At 40.7% G+C, this 18606-nt stretch overlaps 1 protein-coding gene across 3 annotated transcripts in view; it reads left to right on the top strand.

Moving 5' to 3' along the window:
• cacna1ha (calcium channel, voltage-dependent, T type, alpha 1H subunit a) overlaps positions 1 to 18606 on the top strand; it is a 140014-nt gene that overhangs the window by 106554 nt on the left and 14854 nt on the right. For all 3 annotated transcript variants that reach the window (XM_046074653.1, XM_046074661.1, XM_046074646.1), the window contains exons 19-32: positions 2045 to 2407; positions 4374 to 4477; positions 4660 to 4783; positions 5236 to 5304; positions 6859 to 7043; positions 7294 to 7420; positions 7894 to 8019; positions 8671 to 8760; positions 10819 to 11011; positions 13733 to 13884; positions 14566 to 14675; positions 15229 to 15362; positions 15670 to 15740; positions 17107 to 17185. In XM_046074653.1, coding sequence (XP_045930609.1) covers positions 2045 to 2407; positions 4374 to 4477; positions 4660 to 4783; positions 5236 to 5304; positions 6859 to 7043; positions 7294 to 7420; positions 7894 to 8019; positions 8671 to 8760; positions 10819 to 11011; positions 13733 to 13884; positions 14566 to 14675; positions 15229 to 15362; positions 15670 to 15740; positions 17107 to 17185 — 1927 coding nt within the window. The remainder of the gene's footprint in view (positions 1 to 2044; positions 2408 to 4373; positions 4478 to 4659; positions 4784 to 5235; positions 5305 to 6858; positions 7044 to 7293; positions 7421 to 7893; positions 8020 to 8670; positions 8761 to 10818; positions 11012 to 13732; positions 13885 to 14565; positions 14676 to 15228; positions 15363 to 15669; positions 15741 to 17106; positions 17186 to 18606) is intronic.

Raw genomic sequence — 18606 nt, 5'->3', positions numbered from 1 at the left:
GCACCTCGAGTCCGAGTCAAGTCTGAAGTCTTTTGAGGATGAGTCTCAAGTCGAGTCTGAAGTCACTGTGTGTGCGACTTAAGTCGCACTCGAGTCCGAGTCTCTAACTCTAGTCCCCATCTCTGGCTTGGACCCAATGACCAGGATTTCTGTTTTGTCTGAGTTCAGCTTTAGGATATTATTTGACATCCATTTTTTTTACTTCACAAAGGCAGTTGTTAAGTGAACTCAGCATTCCAGGGTCTGTGGATCTTACGGGCAAGTATATTTGTGTGTCATCAGCATAAATATGAAAAGAAATGCCATGTTTATGGATAATATGTTCAAGGGGAAGCAGATACAAGGAAAACAAAACGGGTCCTAAGACCGACCCCTGAGGCACACCATATTTAACTGGACAGAACGAAGAGACATACAGTAGTTGTTTACAGACACACATAACTTCTATTTGACAGGTAGGATGAAAACCATTGTAAGCCAGTACCAGAGATCCCCACCCAATGCCTCAGTCTGTCTAACATGATGTTGTGATCAATCATCTCCCACGACCTCAAGTGGGAGCTGAACATCACCAAGAAGGCCCAGCAGAGGATGTACTTCCTGCAACAGTTGAAGAAGTTCAGCCTGCCAAAGTCAATGATGGAGCACTTCTACACCGCCATCATTGAGTCCATCCTCACCTCCTCCATCACCATCTGGTACGCTGCTGCCACTGCCAAGGACAAGGGCAGGATGCTTTGTAGAGAAGGTGACTGGCTGCAATCTTCCATTAATTCAGGAACTGTACGCCTCCAGGACTCTGAGGCGAGTAGGAAAGATTGCAGCTGACCTCTCTCACCCTGGACACAAACTGTTTCAGACTCTCCCCTCTGGCAAGAGGCTGCGGTCCAAAACCACAAAAACAGCTTCTTCCCGTCTACATCTAGCCTTATTAACAAGGCCCGGGTCCCTCACTGACACTCGCCTCCTTTCAAATAATACAAATGTCTCTGCACGTGTAAATATTATTCCATTTCATTTCATATCATGCAAAAACCTGGCACATTGCACATATTGGTTGTCAATTGTTAATCAGTGTTGTTTTAAATTTTTATATTTATGTTCACAATATTCTCTTTCGTTGCAATACATCTGCACAACACAAACCACAGTAATGCACATGTAAATATCTGACATATTGTTCTTTCTCTGCAAATAGTTGTATTATTTTCTCTATTCTTTTACTATTCTTATATAACTTGCCTTTGGGTCTGCATGGTGGCCTAGTGGATTGCACTGTTGCCTCACAGCAAGAAGGTCGGGGTCTGCTCCAGCTTCCTTACACCATCCACAGACATGTGGGATATCAGTGGATGGATGGAATTTGCATTTGATTATTCCATATTTATATATTTCTAAATTTATTCAACTGTATGTTTGTCTATATGTAGCACCTTATCACCAAAGCAAATTCCTCGTATGTGTAAAACACTACTTGGCAATAAAGCTCCTTCTGATTCTGATTCTGAACAGTCCCTCCAGGATTTCGCGGGCCTAACCCTAACTCTGCATATTTAAACCAACTTACCTTGATTCTTTCAGTGCTTGCAATTGACCAGGATACAACAGCCTGTGTCACAGTGATTTGTCTCGTCTGACGTCCTCAATGCGTTTTTGCCACTCTCCGCAAATGTTTTGCGAAGGTGAGCATAAAATATGATCCAGTAGCCACCTAGCATGTGGGGGGTTACAGACAAAATTATGGAAAATGGAGCAATCAGTAACAGAAATGTTTTGCTCATGCCTTGTCTGGGTTTAATTTCTCACTGGACAATGTGGATCCCCTGTGGAAAATATCTCAAGAAAGGTCGTTGTTCCTGATTCTAAGAAACTGACACCAAAAAATACTGCAGAATAGATAGAGACTCCTGAAAGTTTATTTCAAACAGCTTTATATAATGTCATCAGTAACGTTTTCCCTGCAAAGTGGCCAGGTAGCTCTTTTTGAAACTATTCTAATTCAGAAACACAGACAATGCTTACCCCCTACTTCCTGTCTCTCCAGAGCCTCTCAAGTCCCGGCCGGCGTTCCCCTCTTCCTCCCCGCTCATGGGGAAGCCGTCGCTCCAGCTGGAACAGCCTGGGAAGAGCGCCGAGCCTCAAGAGGAGAGACACCAGCGGAGAGAGGGAGAGCCTGTTGTCTGGGGAGGGAGGAGAGGACGAAGATGGTGGGGAGGACAAGGGGGAAGCCAGTGGAAAAAACCGACTACGGCCCTTGGAGTCCTTGGAGCTGCTGCAGGCGTCTACTCTCTGTCCTTCTATAATAGCAGAGTATAGTGACTGTAACGGGAGGACCCTGACCTATGACCCCAACTTGAACTCTGACCCCAAGGAAGACTCCTCGCCTGAGGACGACATGGATGATGACGTAAGTTATCATGAGCTTTCAAGCTAACATTCTACGGCAAGTTTTTGAGCACTTTCTAAAGGTCTACAGCATGATATCGTTGGATATCTTATTAGATATTTATTGACATGGTGGCTTGTTTTACAGTTATGTACACAGGCCTGAGCAAAATATTTGTTAGGGTTTTATTGGCCTGGTGACGTGTTTGCTGAGCACTTGAGACCCCTTGGTTTTGCTCTGTTATGTGTTAATGTTTGAATATCTTAATCTGGCCTATTGGACTCTGTTTACACATTTTATTTCTGTGTTTTCTCTGTGTCTGTCTCTGTCTTTTACTAACCCAATTCTTCTTTGTCTTCTTTGCCCTTAGTTTCTCTATTACTTTGAGATATTAGAGTGTGTGTGTGTGTGTTTGGTGTTCACACGGCAAGGCCTAGAAAGACACTAATTGTCAAGCTGTAATTGATTTGCTTGGGCAGTAAGCTCAGTTTGTACAAAACAACTTGTCAGTGTGGTTGTATATATGTGTGTGTGTGAACTGGAGAAGGTTTTAGTCCTCTGTGGTTTTGGATGACCTCTGTTGTGACAGTGTTGATGGTTTTATTGGCTCCAAATTGTGTTTATAAAGGCATGAAATCCACTGAAACAAAAGGCCTCTCCCTGGGCACACTGAGTGCGAGGGGCTTAAAACAGATCCTCTACCAGTGTATGCATGTGAGGGTGTGGGTTTGCATGTGCGCTTGCAAGAGTATGATTCGGTGTGTGCATGTGATGTGCCAGCTGAGACATGTGTATGCATATGGGTCTCTGTGTGTCCATGTCAGGGATTATGGATTTTAGCTCCAAGGATAACTGAGCAGCAGGTTATTTTCATCTGGTTTATACACACACACACACACACACTGAGAGGACACACCCAGGTGCACACACACTCACACAAGCGGCAGCCTGCCAAATAAGCAGCGTCAGAGAGGCCTGACTTTGGGCTGTTTTTAATTAGAATCCTGAAGTACAGAAGCTGCTCACCTAAGCTTTCCAGTGTTTGTTTTATTAGAAACTTTAATGAGTTTCACAACACTTTCTATTGAGCTTGTAGATTATCTAAGCTGGGAGTCCGCCTGTTATGGTCCAATTATCGCCACCTCTACTTATGCAAGAAAACACTCGTTTATTGTGCCCCCATAGATTTAAATGTGTAAAGGCTAACATCAGCAATACTGTGGAAACTCAAATTAAACAATGCATTGTTTTTTTTTAATACATTGCATGTTGTAATTGTTGATTGGGCAAGTAAATTCAGTTATTGTTGCTGTCAAACACACTCAACAACGTTATACAATATGCAATTTAATATTATTTGAAGAATTGTATTTTTATTTGGTTCTATTTACAGTGTATATGGGATCATGTCTTACTCCACAGGCTTTCATACTGTTTACATAATAGCCAAGCAGTTATTAAACAGGTTTTTAATTATTACTTACAAATACTAATTACAAATACTAACTAGTTATCTTTATCATTTGGAACCACTGTTTTCGCTACTGTGGCTACAGGTGCATGACAAAGGACTACTGAAAATTTGAATACTGAAGTTAGAGTACAACATCTGGTTTAGCTAGGGCAGCCGTTCATTTTTAGAAAGGATCAAAGGTGCATTTCCTCTTTAGAAACGCTGCTACTAATCCCACAGACAATCTTACCACTCTGCGTGTGACTATTGTACAATTGCCTCATAACTGAAATGTTTTTTGTAAAAATCTTGGGCATTTTACATGTTCACAATCAGAATTACTGTTGGGCCTTGACCGGTCCAGTGACAGCATGAATGTGATAATAATGATTGTGGCTTTGGTGTTGATTGTGTAATGAAAGTAATGACTTCACAGCTGACAATAAAAGTGAGGATTATTTTACGTCATGAACAAAGGAAAAAGTGTTGGTTGTTTGGTCAATAATGTTGATGTTTGACCTCTTACCTCTGCAGTGTACTTTCTGCAACTGGATCAAAAAAGAGCTTGATAACATGAAGCCCCGCTGGTGCAAAGAGCATGAAGACTGGACGCTGTATTTGTTCTCTCCAGAGAGCCTGTGAGTCTCACATAAACTCTTTCATTTTCTGTGCTTCTCAGTACTTTATTTAATGAACTTGGTTCCTCTCTCTCATTTTTCTTCTCTTTTTGCTGCTTTCTCACCGCCAATTGTTTGCTCGATAGCTTTAACCAACCTTAGAGATTTTATAGATGACTCGGTATGTTTGCATTTGTGTTTAGATTACGTGCGTGGTGCCAAAGCGTGATCTCTCACAAGATGTTCGACCATGTGGTTCTGGTTTTCATCTTCCTCAACTGCATCACCATCGCTCTGGAAAGACCTGCTATACAGCCTGACAGCACGGTAAGACACCCACACTCACCCTCACTTACTGTACAATGAGATGCTTTTTAGGCCCTCTTTTAGGACTGACACACTTCCTTATTATTGAATGCAACTTTCTACACTCGCTGTGGTTCATACCCATGTTTTACTCTTGCCATGTTTTAAATTACTTTATTTTCAGGTAATATAGCAAACATAAAAAATTATAGCCTCCAGACCTTTTTTTCTTTTAAATTGTTAAAATGTGTAACAACATGAAACTCACTAACCTAGCAACATTTGGCTGGAAGCTATCCACAGTAAATTACTCTCTTGAAGCAAGAGGCTAATTGTATAAAGCAACAGCTGGTACTTGCTCTATTCAGAGAGAACAAGTGCTGTTGTGAATACAAAATGTTTGGTCCTCAACATTGTACTCGTCTTTGTTGTCTTTCTATGTCTAAATTAATTAATCTCACTTTTGTATTTAGGAGCGAGTGTTTCTGAGTGTGTCCAACTACGTTTTCACTGTGATCTTCCTAGCAGAGATGGCCATTAAGGTAAACATCCTCTGTTGTCTTTGTATTGTGTGGTGAAAAGATGTGTTTGTGGTATGTGCTTAGTTAATGTTTTACCACTTTGACAATTCTTGATTAGTCAGAGGTGTGGACTCGAGTCAGACTCGAGTCACAAAAATGATGACTTTAGACTCGACTTGACAAAATCAAAGAAGACTTGCGACTCGACTTTGACTTTAGCACCAATGACTCGTGACTTCACTTGGACTTGAGCCTTTTGACTTGAGCTGACTTGACACTCCCCATGCCCAAATATAAATTATGATATAAACTTGCGCAGCGCATCAACATAGCACGGTGCTCAATTAGACTGGAGTGTGTGGCTTCCTCCAGCAAGAGGGAACAATCACCGACCGTCCGAAGGGCGGCCGCTCCGCGATCTCCTGTCCCTGGCCCTGTACGCCGCAGCGACCTCACCGGTACCTACAATGGGTTGTGTAGTAGGCCTACTACCGGCAACTAACTACTTTCTAAATTCCTCCATCTCACGGAGAAAAGAAAGGTCAGGTCTAAACAGTGTAGAGAGACTACTGCAGCTTTTGTGTGAAGCTGCTTCCAGAGATAAAACGATAATAGCTCCGGGTGCTGTTTCACAACGACACTCGTTTTGTTTTATAAATCCAGCGCACCTCTTTCCTTTACAGCTTAGCCGCTCGTCCCTGTCTATAAGGTGTGTTCAGTGTTGCTTTACCTGATCGGTGATAGTAAAATATCCACTGTGTCTGCGTCTTCTAACGTCATAGTGATTTCTAGTTTTCTCACCGCCGGTTTCTGTCACTGCATCTCCCGACAAAACTACACGGTTTTATTTCAGCGTTCTGTAACGTAACTTCATCAACTCGATTAGTTCACCTGTCACCTGCTCTGCTCCCCTCCATGTACACACACACACACACACAGAGCCCCCTCAGTGACCCATCCATCACCCAAAGCTGTCAACTTGGGCGAAACTGTGCTGCTGTCGTCCTCTTGCACTGTAGATGCTGCTTAAAGTTAATAATATTGGATTATTGTTTATTATTTCATGGGCTATATGAGATTTTGGGGTAATGCATATATAATAGTTTTTAAAAAGAAAATATTACATTTTAGAAGTTCAATAGTTTAATGTTCCCTAAGGCAATGAGTAATCCTGTTAAATAATTGTGATCTCAATATTGACCAAAATAATTAGCAGCCCTACATGAACATTTAATTTAATTCATGAAATTATAGAACATTTGTTGTGTGAAACTGCATCTCTGCCTTCTTTCTGTAGAGGCTAAAGCTTCATTTTTTTTTGTGAATAGCGCATTATGACTTGTTTAGGACTCGAAACTCAAAGTTTAAGACTTGGACTTGACTTGGACTTGCCAGTCATGATCGGTCTGGACTTGGGACTCGAGTCGACTTAAGTGCTAAGACTTGAGACTTGACTCAGACTTATAAAACGATGACTTGGTCCCACCTATGTGATTATTATTTTTTTTATTCCTAATTGTAGCTCTGATTTACAGCTTAAGCAATGTTTTAATTATTCCCTAATGGTTTTGCCAGGTTGTAGCTCTCGGTTTCTGCTTTGGGAAGCAGAGCTACCTCCAGTCCAGCTGGAACATTCTAGATGGTTTGTTGGTGTTTGTGTCTCTGGTCGACATTCTGGTCTCTCTGGCCTCTACTGGCGGAAACAGGATCCTGGGCATCCTCAGAGTCCTACGCCTGCTACGAACACTACGCCCACTGAGGTACATAGTGTATTTTTGTGTGTGTGTATGTGTGTGTGTGTGTGTGTGTGTGTGTGTGTGTGTGTATGTGTATGTTGGTACTGGTTATCAGTTTGTGTTGATGCCTATAATCTCTGTGTATTTAAGCACCACACTTACAGGAATAATCCCACCTTTTTACATATTTCTATCACTTATGTTTGTGTTTGTAACCACTGGACTATGTACTGGTACTAACAAACGTATGAATATCTTTATTTCTATTTTCCAGGGTAATCAGCCGAGCCCCGGGACTGAAGCTAGTTGTCGAGACGCTCATCACCTCTCTCAGACCCATTGGGAACATTGTCCTTATCTGTTGCGCTTTCTTCATTGTCTTTGGCATCTTGGGGGTGCAGGTAGTTTGCACTGACACACAGTAACAAGTCATGTAAGCCAGGCAGAGATCCACTGCACCGATGATACTGCTTTGTCATTTGCTCTTTCTAAGCTTGAGGACAAAGCCTCTAACCCTTTGTAGCTTAAATGTCAGTCTTCTTGTGTAGCTCCATATGTGATTGTGGCTTGAGGGGGATTGGAAGTGTCTCGAATATTCAATGGACTGTAAGCTTTTGTTCCTTAGAAGTGTGAGTTTTGAAAGAATGACAATTAGGTTAAGTGTGAAAAGGGACAACATGACCCCCAGGCCAGCTTTTAGCCGAGCACTCAGGGAAAACTGATAAGAATGTGCTCTATGAAATGTCCTTTTATTCCCGGCTTTAATAGTTGGTTTAAAAGTTGGTTTAAAAGGCTGCAAGCTCTGGTGCAATTTAGATAATGTGTAAATGGCAGTCAAATAACCCTGCAGACCTCTCTCTCTCTTTCTCTCTAGCTGTTCAAAGGCAAGTTCTACCACTGTGAAGGTCTGGACACCAAAAACATCACCAACAAGTCTGACTGTCTGCAGGCCAACTACCGCTGGATACGAAGGAAGTACAACTTTGACAACCTGATTCAGGTATGGATTCATGGACTGAGGGTGAGAAAGGGAGAGGAGAGGGATGTAGGGAAGGAAAAGCAATTAGAGTTCAGTCCAACACAATCTCCAAAATAGATTATAGCTAATAGATTATAAATAATAGCTAGAAGAAGTCACTTTTTGTGCCTCATTTAAAGTGACTGCTGTCCTGACTCTTGAATCACTTTAAATTGTTTAATTATTTTGTGTGATAAATTAAACTATATTTGTCTCAGTTGTTTTAAGGGTTTCTGTTGTAACCTGAAAAAGTACACATTGCATTGAATGTAGTACATTATTGGCTTATGTTCTTCATTCGGATCTATGGCGACAGGAGAGATACAAAACAGTAGGTGATTTGTGTTTTGCTATATAAAGTGTTATAAAATAACTCTTACATTCTAGTACTAGACACTTAAAAGGTGGTTTCAAAAGACGGATCATCTTATAAATAGTAGTATTCAAACCAATATCCAATCAGCTATCAAGACTGACTATATACCTTCTACTGACAGCCACTAATTATCATTTAATGAGGGAGAGTGACGTGCTAAGATTGTTGTTTATATTGTAACAAGTCTCTGGATGTAATAATATTAGGACCAGAGAAATCCCTGTGTTTTGACTTATTTCTCTGTGTTTTGTATCCAGGCTCTGATGTCTTTGTTTGTGCTGTCCTGTAAGGACGGCTGGGTCAACATCATGTACGACGGGCTTGATGCGGTGGGGGTGGACCAACAGGTGATGATGATGCTGATGCTGATGATGACGATGATGATGATGAGAAATGCGCCCAGCCATTGTGCTGAACTTGTATCTCAAACATTTGTTAATGGCTTGGTTTCAGCTACATGAATCCTGATCCGCTTCCAATCCTTTGTATATTGTAATCCATTTTACTCCTCATTGAGGAGCCACACTGGCACTCCTCTTTCCTTAGACAGTCACTTGACAAGTCACTTAGATGTCACTTCACAAAACTGTGCGTGTTATTTAGGGCTGCAAAATTTGGAGAAAAAGTCATATTGCGATTATTGTGGACATGATTGCGATTTGCAATTGCGATGCGATTTTAATGGAACAAATGGTAGGCTACCATGAGTCTAACGTTACTTGCTTGATTATCAAGGAATGCACGTAAATACTGACATTTTGCAATGTGCATTTCTTAACTTGAACAAAGTTAAACAATAAACAATATTTATAACAATAATTGGTAAAACAGATGTAAAACAGAACAAGCTCTTGCTCTATGAAAAAGGTGGCTAGAAGCAGCAGATATTGGGACACTGACACCGGCTCAATGTATAATATGTAATCTATCTAATGCACAGTCTCTATCCACAACCTGGAGGAGGACATCTGCACATCAGTGTCTTAAATAAAGAGTATAATGTTTAGTTAATAGTATATTGTTAGAATAACAATAACATATTAAATACTTCATTCATTCAAATTTCATATAATAATTATTATAATAATATTTTACCACTAGTTGAATATTAAATCCAGTTACAGCTGTTTCATTTCTGTGGGTTGTTTTTATTCATTAAATCCTTGTGTAAGAAAAAGGCATTGGTCTCTAATTTGTTAACGCAAAATACTAACTTGTCAATAATCATATTGTTCAACATTTAATGATTTGCTGTAGCACATCAAACTTTTTTTAATGTCCTACCCCATCCAGGCTGTGGTCGGCTGACGAAAAGTGACAGACAAGCACGTCGGCATGTTGAACAACAAAAGGCAAAGATACAGCTAACGTTAAATGGCCAGTGAGCAAAACCAAACCTTCCTTATCTTCTCCCAGTTTTCTGCTGTGTGACCGCTTCAGCTGCTGACGACATCGCTCTGTCTCTGTCACACCTCTGTCGCACCGGTATTTCTCTCGTTGCTCCGGCGACAAGTCTGAGTATGTTTTGAACGATTAGCGGCGGGGCAGGGAGTGGGGAGCCCGGTGTCGGTGGAGATAAAGAGCAGACTGCAGCGCACACTCAGAAGAGAATCACACACACTTTTTCTGTTTTTCTCATTTATGTAATTGCACATGACAACATCACGATTGCGATTGTGATTAGATTAATCGTGCAGCCCTAGTGTTATTTTATTGGAAGCCTTTATTGGAAGCTTTGACATCAACATGTGCAAATACCTCCCTTAAAAACAGCCTAACCACAGGTCTTAGCAGTAGACTTGTCAAATATACTTGGAGTAGAAGTAGAAAAGGAGACAGAATGGGAGTGAGCAATTAAATTAATATTTCTTTAAAAAATAAACAAAGTTAAATGACAGTGGTATATTAATAACAGATTCTAAGCAAAAGCAAGGCTCTAAAGGTGAGTTTATAGCAGACACTTCAAAGCTTCAGTTGATGATGCCTGTGGTGTAATGTGCTGAAACAGTCGCAGACAGTCGGTCATATTTGCAACAACACAATAAATTGGGTGACTTGAAAACAAAGGCTTTAAACCTTTATTTGTGATATCACCAAGAGAAATCTTCAAACTGCTAAACTGACTGAGTGAAATCGTGCTTTAGAATTCTTTGAAGTTTCCCAAAGGTTATCCAAGGATTTTCAGAGAAGTCACATGTTCTACTTGCCGTATGTGATGACAAACTGTGAGGCTTTGAAATGGCAGTGTGGCAATTGGGATTTGTGTCACTTTCCTGCTCAAACCAGGTCAAAAGCACAAGAAGCAAAACATAGTTGTCTTTTATGCGTTTTGTGTCTTGCTAAGCTGTACACACATGAACAAATACTATTGAAAAGCTTAATCTTCTTTACTCTGCTCTGCTCAGCCTGTAAGGAACCACAACCCCTGGATGCTGCTGTACTTCATCTCCTTCCTACTCATCGTCAGCTTCTTCGTCCTCAATATGTTTGTCGGGGTCGTGGTGGAGAACTTCCACAAGTGCCGGCAGGACCAGGAAGAGGAAGAGGCTCGCTTACGGGAAGAGAAGAGGCTCAAAATGATAGAGAAAAAGCGCAGGAGTAAGGAGAATGGAGGGGCTGGTCGGTAGTCTATTTTTCTGAGCACTGCCTGCTTTCAGAGCCTGAAAAAAAAGAAAGAGAATGACAGAGAGAGAAAACAGGGAAATATATTCAGACTTGAACTTAAAATTACAGGGAGAGTTTGAAAGACTGGCTAGCTCACGCAAACAGTGACTGATCACTGACAGAAGGCGTAGGCTATGTCAGTCTAATGCATGTAACTGCATGACTGCAGCCCTCCCCCAACCCTCCTTTATCACTGCATGGAAAACCTTTGAAACTGGGCCAACCTAGCCAACCTCTCAACTCTACAGTAGTATGATTTAAACATTTGTATGCTCGCTCTTTAAACAATAGAACTGCCATTTCTTTAGTGTAAAAATTACAATAATACAGTATTCAGTAGTCCCTATTTCTCTTTTAAAATGCTTAAATTATATCCTCTAACACCAAATCCATTCCTAAAATATAATGAGAACAATAAGTTTATTTATAATATTTTTTTATAGATGTCATTAGCACCTTTCTGCATGTGAAGCTGATCGAGGTTGATGCTCTTCTCCATTTGTCTCAGGAAATTTTGCTATCAAAATTTTGATCCATGAAATGCCAATACCCCTCCCTCTCCTTCGAGTGCATGTACAACCCTGACCCCGAGGCGTCTCTTGACACAGGTAGAAGAAGGACATTTCCTGTAAACATGCTTTGACTGGCAGACTCAGAAACATAGCAGACGTTTTGGCTGCTATACCTACAAATACGTTGGGTAATAGAGCTGTTAGACCATGTTAAGTTACTAGAAAATACAAGCACATGCTGGCAGATGCATCACAAACACACCACCTATTGCAAGTCCAAATGCTCGCATTACATACAAGTATTTTGTGAGGACTTGTTCTTTTATTGTGGTTATGTGTCACAAGCTGAAGAAAAGAGAAGAACAAATTGGTAGAAGCACATGATTTTTATTGGCAGATTCAGAAACCCTAACAGCACCACGATTTGGCCAAAACACAATATTATATCCAACTACCCAACACATCAATCAGAGAATTACACTAGAAGGCGGTATATGGTGTGAGCAGACATCGCTCTTTTCATCTTGTGTTAGTAACATGTCTCGCTGGTCTAAAACTGCTAAAGGTCCAGACAAATGTAATCTAATCGGCTGTCTCAGGGAGGACAACTCCTAACTCCAGTGTTTGGCCATGTAATCGGTCTCCTCAGATATCAAAACAAGAAAGTTTTAGACTATTGAGATTTTTCTGATGGCTTAAAAATTGCTATAGTGATTTCATTGAAGAGAAGCGCCTCCGGTGTGTGTTCAACATCACAGTAGTGTTCTGCAACTTATGAAATTATTTCGGAACATGAACAGTGAAGCGCTATGGATGGATAGATTTGAATTTGTTAAAAACAATAAATATATTGGTATTAATGGAAATAGTACTTATTCAGAAACATGTAATTCATCAATGTTTGTAAAAAAAACTGTGTTGTTGAACGTACCCTGCGCAGCCCCTCTCAACCTTAGACGTTACATCCTTTACATCAAAGGCATGTAAGCATGCAGTAGATAGACAGGGCATGATGTTATTGTGAGGGTGACATACACGTGCACGAACACACACAAATACAATCATCAAATATGGACATGTGAGTGCACAGTCTTCCAAAATATAGCTACATATGTTTACACCATTTTTAAGCGCGTCTTGATGAACGTCAGACATTACTAAGTTTTGTTCATGATTACAGTTACACTTAAAGTGTGTTTATTATAAAGAAGCAGTGACAGATCTCACAGTTCCCTTCTAAGAAGGACCAACACACCTAACAAAAAGTATAGTATAGGGTTTTTTGACTTTCCCATTTAGGTCAGAATACATACATACCCTGACAAGAATAAAATGATTAGAGACAATGATCTTGTAAAAATGCTCCCATTGCAGGAACCCTCCACACCTGTTTGCCATTTCTTTTAGTCCAATACAGGGGTAGGTCAAGGATCTATTTCCCAAAATCACTCACAAAAATGACCTTGCAACAACTCCCAGACTTTCTTCATTACACCTGGTAACTTACTACACCAGAAATAATAAAATCTTAAACAAAACTAGGTGATTTCTTGGTGAGGAGAAGTTGTAATATGTATCCAAGAGTGAGTGATTTGAGCGAACTGCAGTCTGTCTTAATATTTGATCCATATAAACCATGTCTGCAAATTATGAAATTAATAATATAGCCTACCTGTGACTCTCATGTCCACTCTTTTTGGAACATCCCATACAGGCGGTGGTGTGCACAGACTGTCTGCGAGGCAGGGGCGGTAATGAAAGAAGGGACACCGCCACAGTAAGCAGGGTTATAGTAAGGGCTCATTCACAGTAGACATGAGATGCCAACGGGGCACTTAGGACGCTCAAGCGCTCCCCTGATGTGATGTGTGGGCAAAAACTGGAATACCATTAAGGCACAAGCATATTGGTTGAATAAAGGTATTAGAAGGGAACTTTTGCAGCCTGAGCAGTGGCGGCTCCCCTCCCTGGATCCCTGGACCTTCCTGTGCTCACCACTGGACACATGAAAAATATAAATGTCAGAACACTATTACTCACAGTTGCACTCTGTCTGTCTGCGTCTTGACATTTGTCTCCCCTTGTGCCGCTGTTGCATATATTTGTTTGTTTGTGTGTGTGTGTGTGTGTTTGTGTGCTCCAGAGGCCAAGCAGAGGCCTTACTATGCAGACTACTCTCCCCTGCGTCTGTCCATCCACACACTGTGTACCAGCCACTACCTGGACCTCTTCATCACCTTCATCATCTGCATCAATGTCTTCACCATGAGCATTGAGCACTACAATCAGCCACAGGTAATGTTTCTGCACGTACACACACAAACATTATAGTTACCTGTAGGGATAGGTACCAAAAAACCTATATTAGGATGGTTTTCTGGCTTAGAAGCAAGACACCCTCCTCCTGGGCAGCCATTCAATTCCGTTTACCACAGCTAGAGGGCATTTTTACTTTGCCCATTGTAAAATAAACTTTTTCATACACGTCTAGCCGTGTTGGCTAGTTTTAGCTAAGTGGTTTTCTGCGTAAAGTGCCACAGTAAAGTGCAGCCCGCCTTCCAAAAATATCTGTGTTGACTCATCCTCAGCTTAACACTCATCGGAAAAAATAACATCACCGCCAGAACTAGGTTAATCACAGATTTAATTTTTTTTCCCGAAAAAAGCCAGCATGTTTATTTAGTTAGAAGAAAGTTGTTGATGTATTTTTGGAGAGATGCCACAGTCCTCACTGATAGCACTGGAAACCTCTTCTATAGTCTAATTTGAAATGACTTTGTTCTGCAAATAAACTCAAACTTGAATTTTACATTCCCTCAAGCAGCAAAAACACTTCCAAACATTTCTTTTATTATTTCCACCGAAGATCCAAGTTTTATTTACCAAATTATAAAGAATTATTTAGTATCACCTCAGACATTGAATAAGCATCTAATGTAAGAGATGTTATCGTCTTCTGTCTGTTTGTGTGTTCAGTATTTAGAGGAGGTCCTGAAGTACTGTAACTACGTCTTTACCTGCATCTTCGTGATCGAGGCCCTGCTCAAACTTACGGCATTCGGCATACACAGGTTCTTCAAAGACAGGTAACGCAGTGGGATGTGATTATCCACAACACCTAACGCTGTAAAATGTAATTTTGTGTCAATTAAATATTGACTATATGTCATTGTTTCTTAATTACAGTATATGTGGTGTAAAATTAGGGGATTGGGTGGGTGAGTGTGTTTGTCTCAGGGTGCCCTGGCAGAGCCTTATCACGGGTAAACTCAGTGTTACCTCCACCATAGAGATTAGTGGGTGGGCTACCCATTAATCTGAGCAACCTGCTCACTAATAAACCATCAATGGACAGGCAGCAGCATTACTTATTCTCCTTCTTCTACTCATGTACTCCTGTTCTAACCTTTCAACTCACAATAACACTTACTGTTTAGAATAAAAGATAACACCTTCTCTGACTAATACCACCAACTTGTACATGAAATGATAGGGGAAACTCTGAGTTAGCCAACAGGGAAGTCTGTAGAGGCTGAAATGTACTTTCTTGTACTGTACTGGAGTAACACCAGGTAATGACTCTTTTTTTCCCTTCCACGTGTCTAAAATGTTGAACAACTTTTATATGTGTGTGTTTAGGTGGAATCAGCTGGATATAGCTATAGTGGCGTTGTCCATCATGGGCATCACCCTGGAGGAGCTGAAAATGAGCGCAGCACTGCCCATAAATCCTACCATAATCAGAATCATGAGAGTACTCAGAATAGCACGAGGTAGAAACACACACAGACACATAAACCATAACTGTTTATCTAGTAAGCTGTTGTTACATCATAGGCTACATCATAAATGTATTTATTTATGTTGTGAAGCACTTTTTATCACCATATTTTTTATTGTATATTCTTGTAAATTAAAAGTAAGATCTGAAGTGTGTCATGGATGCCACGTGGCTTCTAGAAATAAACAGTGCCTCCTTGCTGTGGTTGCAGTACTAGTATCCTGCCATGCCTTTGTAAATCCTGCAGCAAATGGCCAACAGCAACAACTAGCTAAGACTACTTCTGTGTCTCTCTGCAGTGCTGAAACTTCTAAAGATGGCCACGGGGATGAGATCTCTGCTGGATACTGTCATGCAAGCGCTGCCACAGGTAAACACAGACTGTGGGGTCTCAAAACACAAGAGCGATTTTGTTTTATTCATGATTTCTTTTTTCATGAATATAGGGTAAATAGGAAGGTTTTGTTCGGAATAGACAGCTCTCTGAAAGATTTATGCTTGTTGATGAATATTTAACACCAGTCATATCCGTCCACATTACAGAATTTGTATTGTGAAAATGCATTTTCTACTTCCTCCTGACTAACTCTCTACAGCTGAACTGTGCACTCCATTTGGTTTTGCTTAACAATTTATTGTAATCACAAACGTTCAGCAATACACAATTATTTAGCAGTGTCTTAAATGATAAATGGTAAATGATCTTGAGGGTTCTCCACAACTAAGCAAAAAAGATCTGTTCTGTTACTGTTCTGCAAACTGGTTAAGGTGCCACTGAGTACATGGAGGGTTAAGAGAAATCAGTTTCAGTTAATGAGTGAAAGAGTTTGTTCACTTCCTGCAGCATTTTTGCATGGATTAGACCTTGATCGACTTTTAGAGTCAGACTGCACAGCCAATGTCCTGGCCTGCCTTTGCTTGATTTCCATCCAGTCGACGCATTTCTTTTAAAGTATGTTGATGGCCGTTGTGGCTGTTGTATCTCAGGTCTCTCTCTCCTGCTGCGTGGCACAGTTCTTGGAGGCAAAGAGCAGCTGCACGGAAGACTATGATGCACATGCCGTGACAGACTTCATTGTTCTGCTATTTTTCTAAATGTCAAGGGTGCAGATATCAGGGTACAGAGTGCACAAGAACAGATTTCAAGGAACTGGATAAAAGACAACACACAGGGAACTTTCTGATGGTATGATGCGGATGTAGTCATAGGAAGTGAACGTTCACAGGGTCTCGTCCAAAGAACCTTCAAGATCACTTTATCCCACCAGATGTCCCGGTGTACTGAGTTAGAAAGCTTCTGTCATTTCAGATTTTTTTATAAAATATATCAAAACTAAGAAAACACGTCTGCCAGTCCATTTTAAGAAGTCTTAAGTCGTTGTATTTAGCTGGCCTGTTTTATCTACCTTGCTAATGTGAAGCACAAGTGTGTGCCTTCAGTGTGCACAATGCACAGTCCCACTTCGAAAAGAGGAGTGTCAATGAGGATGTCAATGTGTAACCTACTGGAGCTTGTATTGTGTGGCAGTATGGTATTTACATTATATCTCAGCAAAGATTTCACTTCGGTGCAAGACATTTTTGTAACAGTGTTCTTTCCATGTAAAATGCACGGTTAGATTAGTGTCCAGAAATAAATCTTAATGTCTTCTATTCCCTGCAGCTTTAAACGAGCAGCATTTACACTGTAGTGTTTTGGAGTGCAGAGGGGGATCTAACATGCATGTTGCTTCCAGGTGGGAAATCTTGGTCTCCTCTTCATGCTGCTCTTCTTCATCTACGCTGCGCTGGGAGTGGAGCTGTTCGGCAAACTGGGTCAGTCACACTACTGGCAGAACACACACACACACACATGCACCACGGTCCACAAGCTCCAGCAGAAAAGGTTTTTGAATCCACTTATTACTACCACAGTCACGACTTCCAGCAAATTTCCCTGCCTGAATTGTCTCTGTTGACTCCTAACTCTCTACCCCCATCTGTTTTCCTCTCTCTCTCTCTCTCTGTCTCTGTCTCTCTCTCTCTCTCTCTCTCCACCACACTCACATCAGAGGCCTGGTTCTAACAAGAAAAGATCACATTTGCATGATCATTTATTTACATTTATTTACATATTGCTTCCTCAGTAGGGCAGCTCCATCCAACTCATTTTCTCTGAGAGCAACAATGTGTGAGGGAAGAGGATTAGTAAAAAAAGGCATCTGGGAGGACAAAATGAAAACAACTTGGTGATGAAGAGGTTGTTTTCTGTGAAATGTTATTGTGCTTCTGCTCGTCACATTGGGAAAAGGAAGGGATGTATGTTTCCAGTTTTATAAAGTAAGAATCCGTTTTTGTTTTTTTCTTGCTATGATTTTTGTGTTTGTCAAGCTGCTAAGAAAAGCTTTTGGATGTGGCGAGCACCGTCTTTTCCCTGTCTGTGCCTCCCTATAAATGCTGTTTCAAAGCTTACAAAGCTGAAGGGGGAATTATATTTTGGTACAGGCTTGTAAAGAAGTCTGTTGGAGAACATTGCAGTACAGCGTGGGGAAGATCACGAATCATTACTTTACCTCCACAGTGAAGTTGTTTATCATATTGTGTTGAACCAATTTTTGCCTAGTCATTACTGGAGCTAACAGTATTTGGTCTTCTCGCTCCATCATAGACATTGTAAGTGGTTTCTGGTATTTCACACTGATGACCGATTGAATTCAAAACACGTCTCTTTCCTGCTTTTTATGTAGTATATATTTCACATTAAAGATTTTCAATTTTAAGGAACTTTTTTTCTTTTCAAGAGCTGATGTGTTTATTTGTATGTAAGCTGACGGAGAATACACAGCAAGCAGATATAAAGTAGTAAAGGCCTCCACTCGTATGAGCTTAGTGTGGGCTTAAACTCCACAAAGTGTTGTGAAATAACTGGCTGCCAATAACTGGCTTAATTGGCTCACGGAATCGTTTACCTACCTTTAGAAAGGAACAAAGACATTTTAAAATTCATCTGGGAGACTCAAGACATGGGTAATATCTACCACACTGCTAAAGTCTGGGAATATTAAATATCTGGGTGTCAATATTTCCTCCAGGCTGTCAGAACTGACATGGCTAAACTACACGCCTTTACTTAAATCAATAGAGGATGACCTTGTACGTTGGACATCATTACCTATATCACTCATGGGAAGAGTCTCCACCATAAAAATGATGGTCCTACCTAAAATCAATTACCTGTTTTCAATGTTACCCACCAA

Source organism: Micropterus dolomieu, linkage group LG02, assembly GCF_021292245.1.
Source record: "Micropterus dolomieu isolate WLL.071019.BEF.003 ecotype Adirondacks linkage group LG02, ASM2129224v1, whole genome shotgun sequence".
NCBI lineage: Eukaryota > Metazoa > Chordata > Actinopteri > Centrarchiformes > Centrarchidae > Micropterus > Micropterus dolomieu.
Note: the sequence above shows the minus strand (reverse complement) of the source record. Positions and strands in the feature narration are given on the sequence as shown.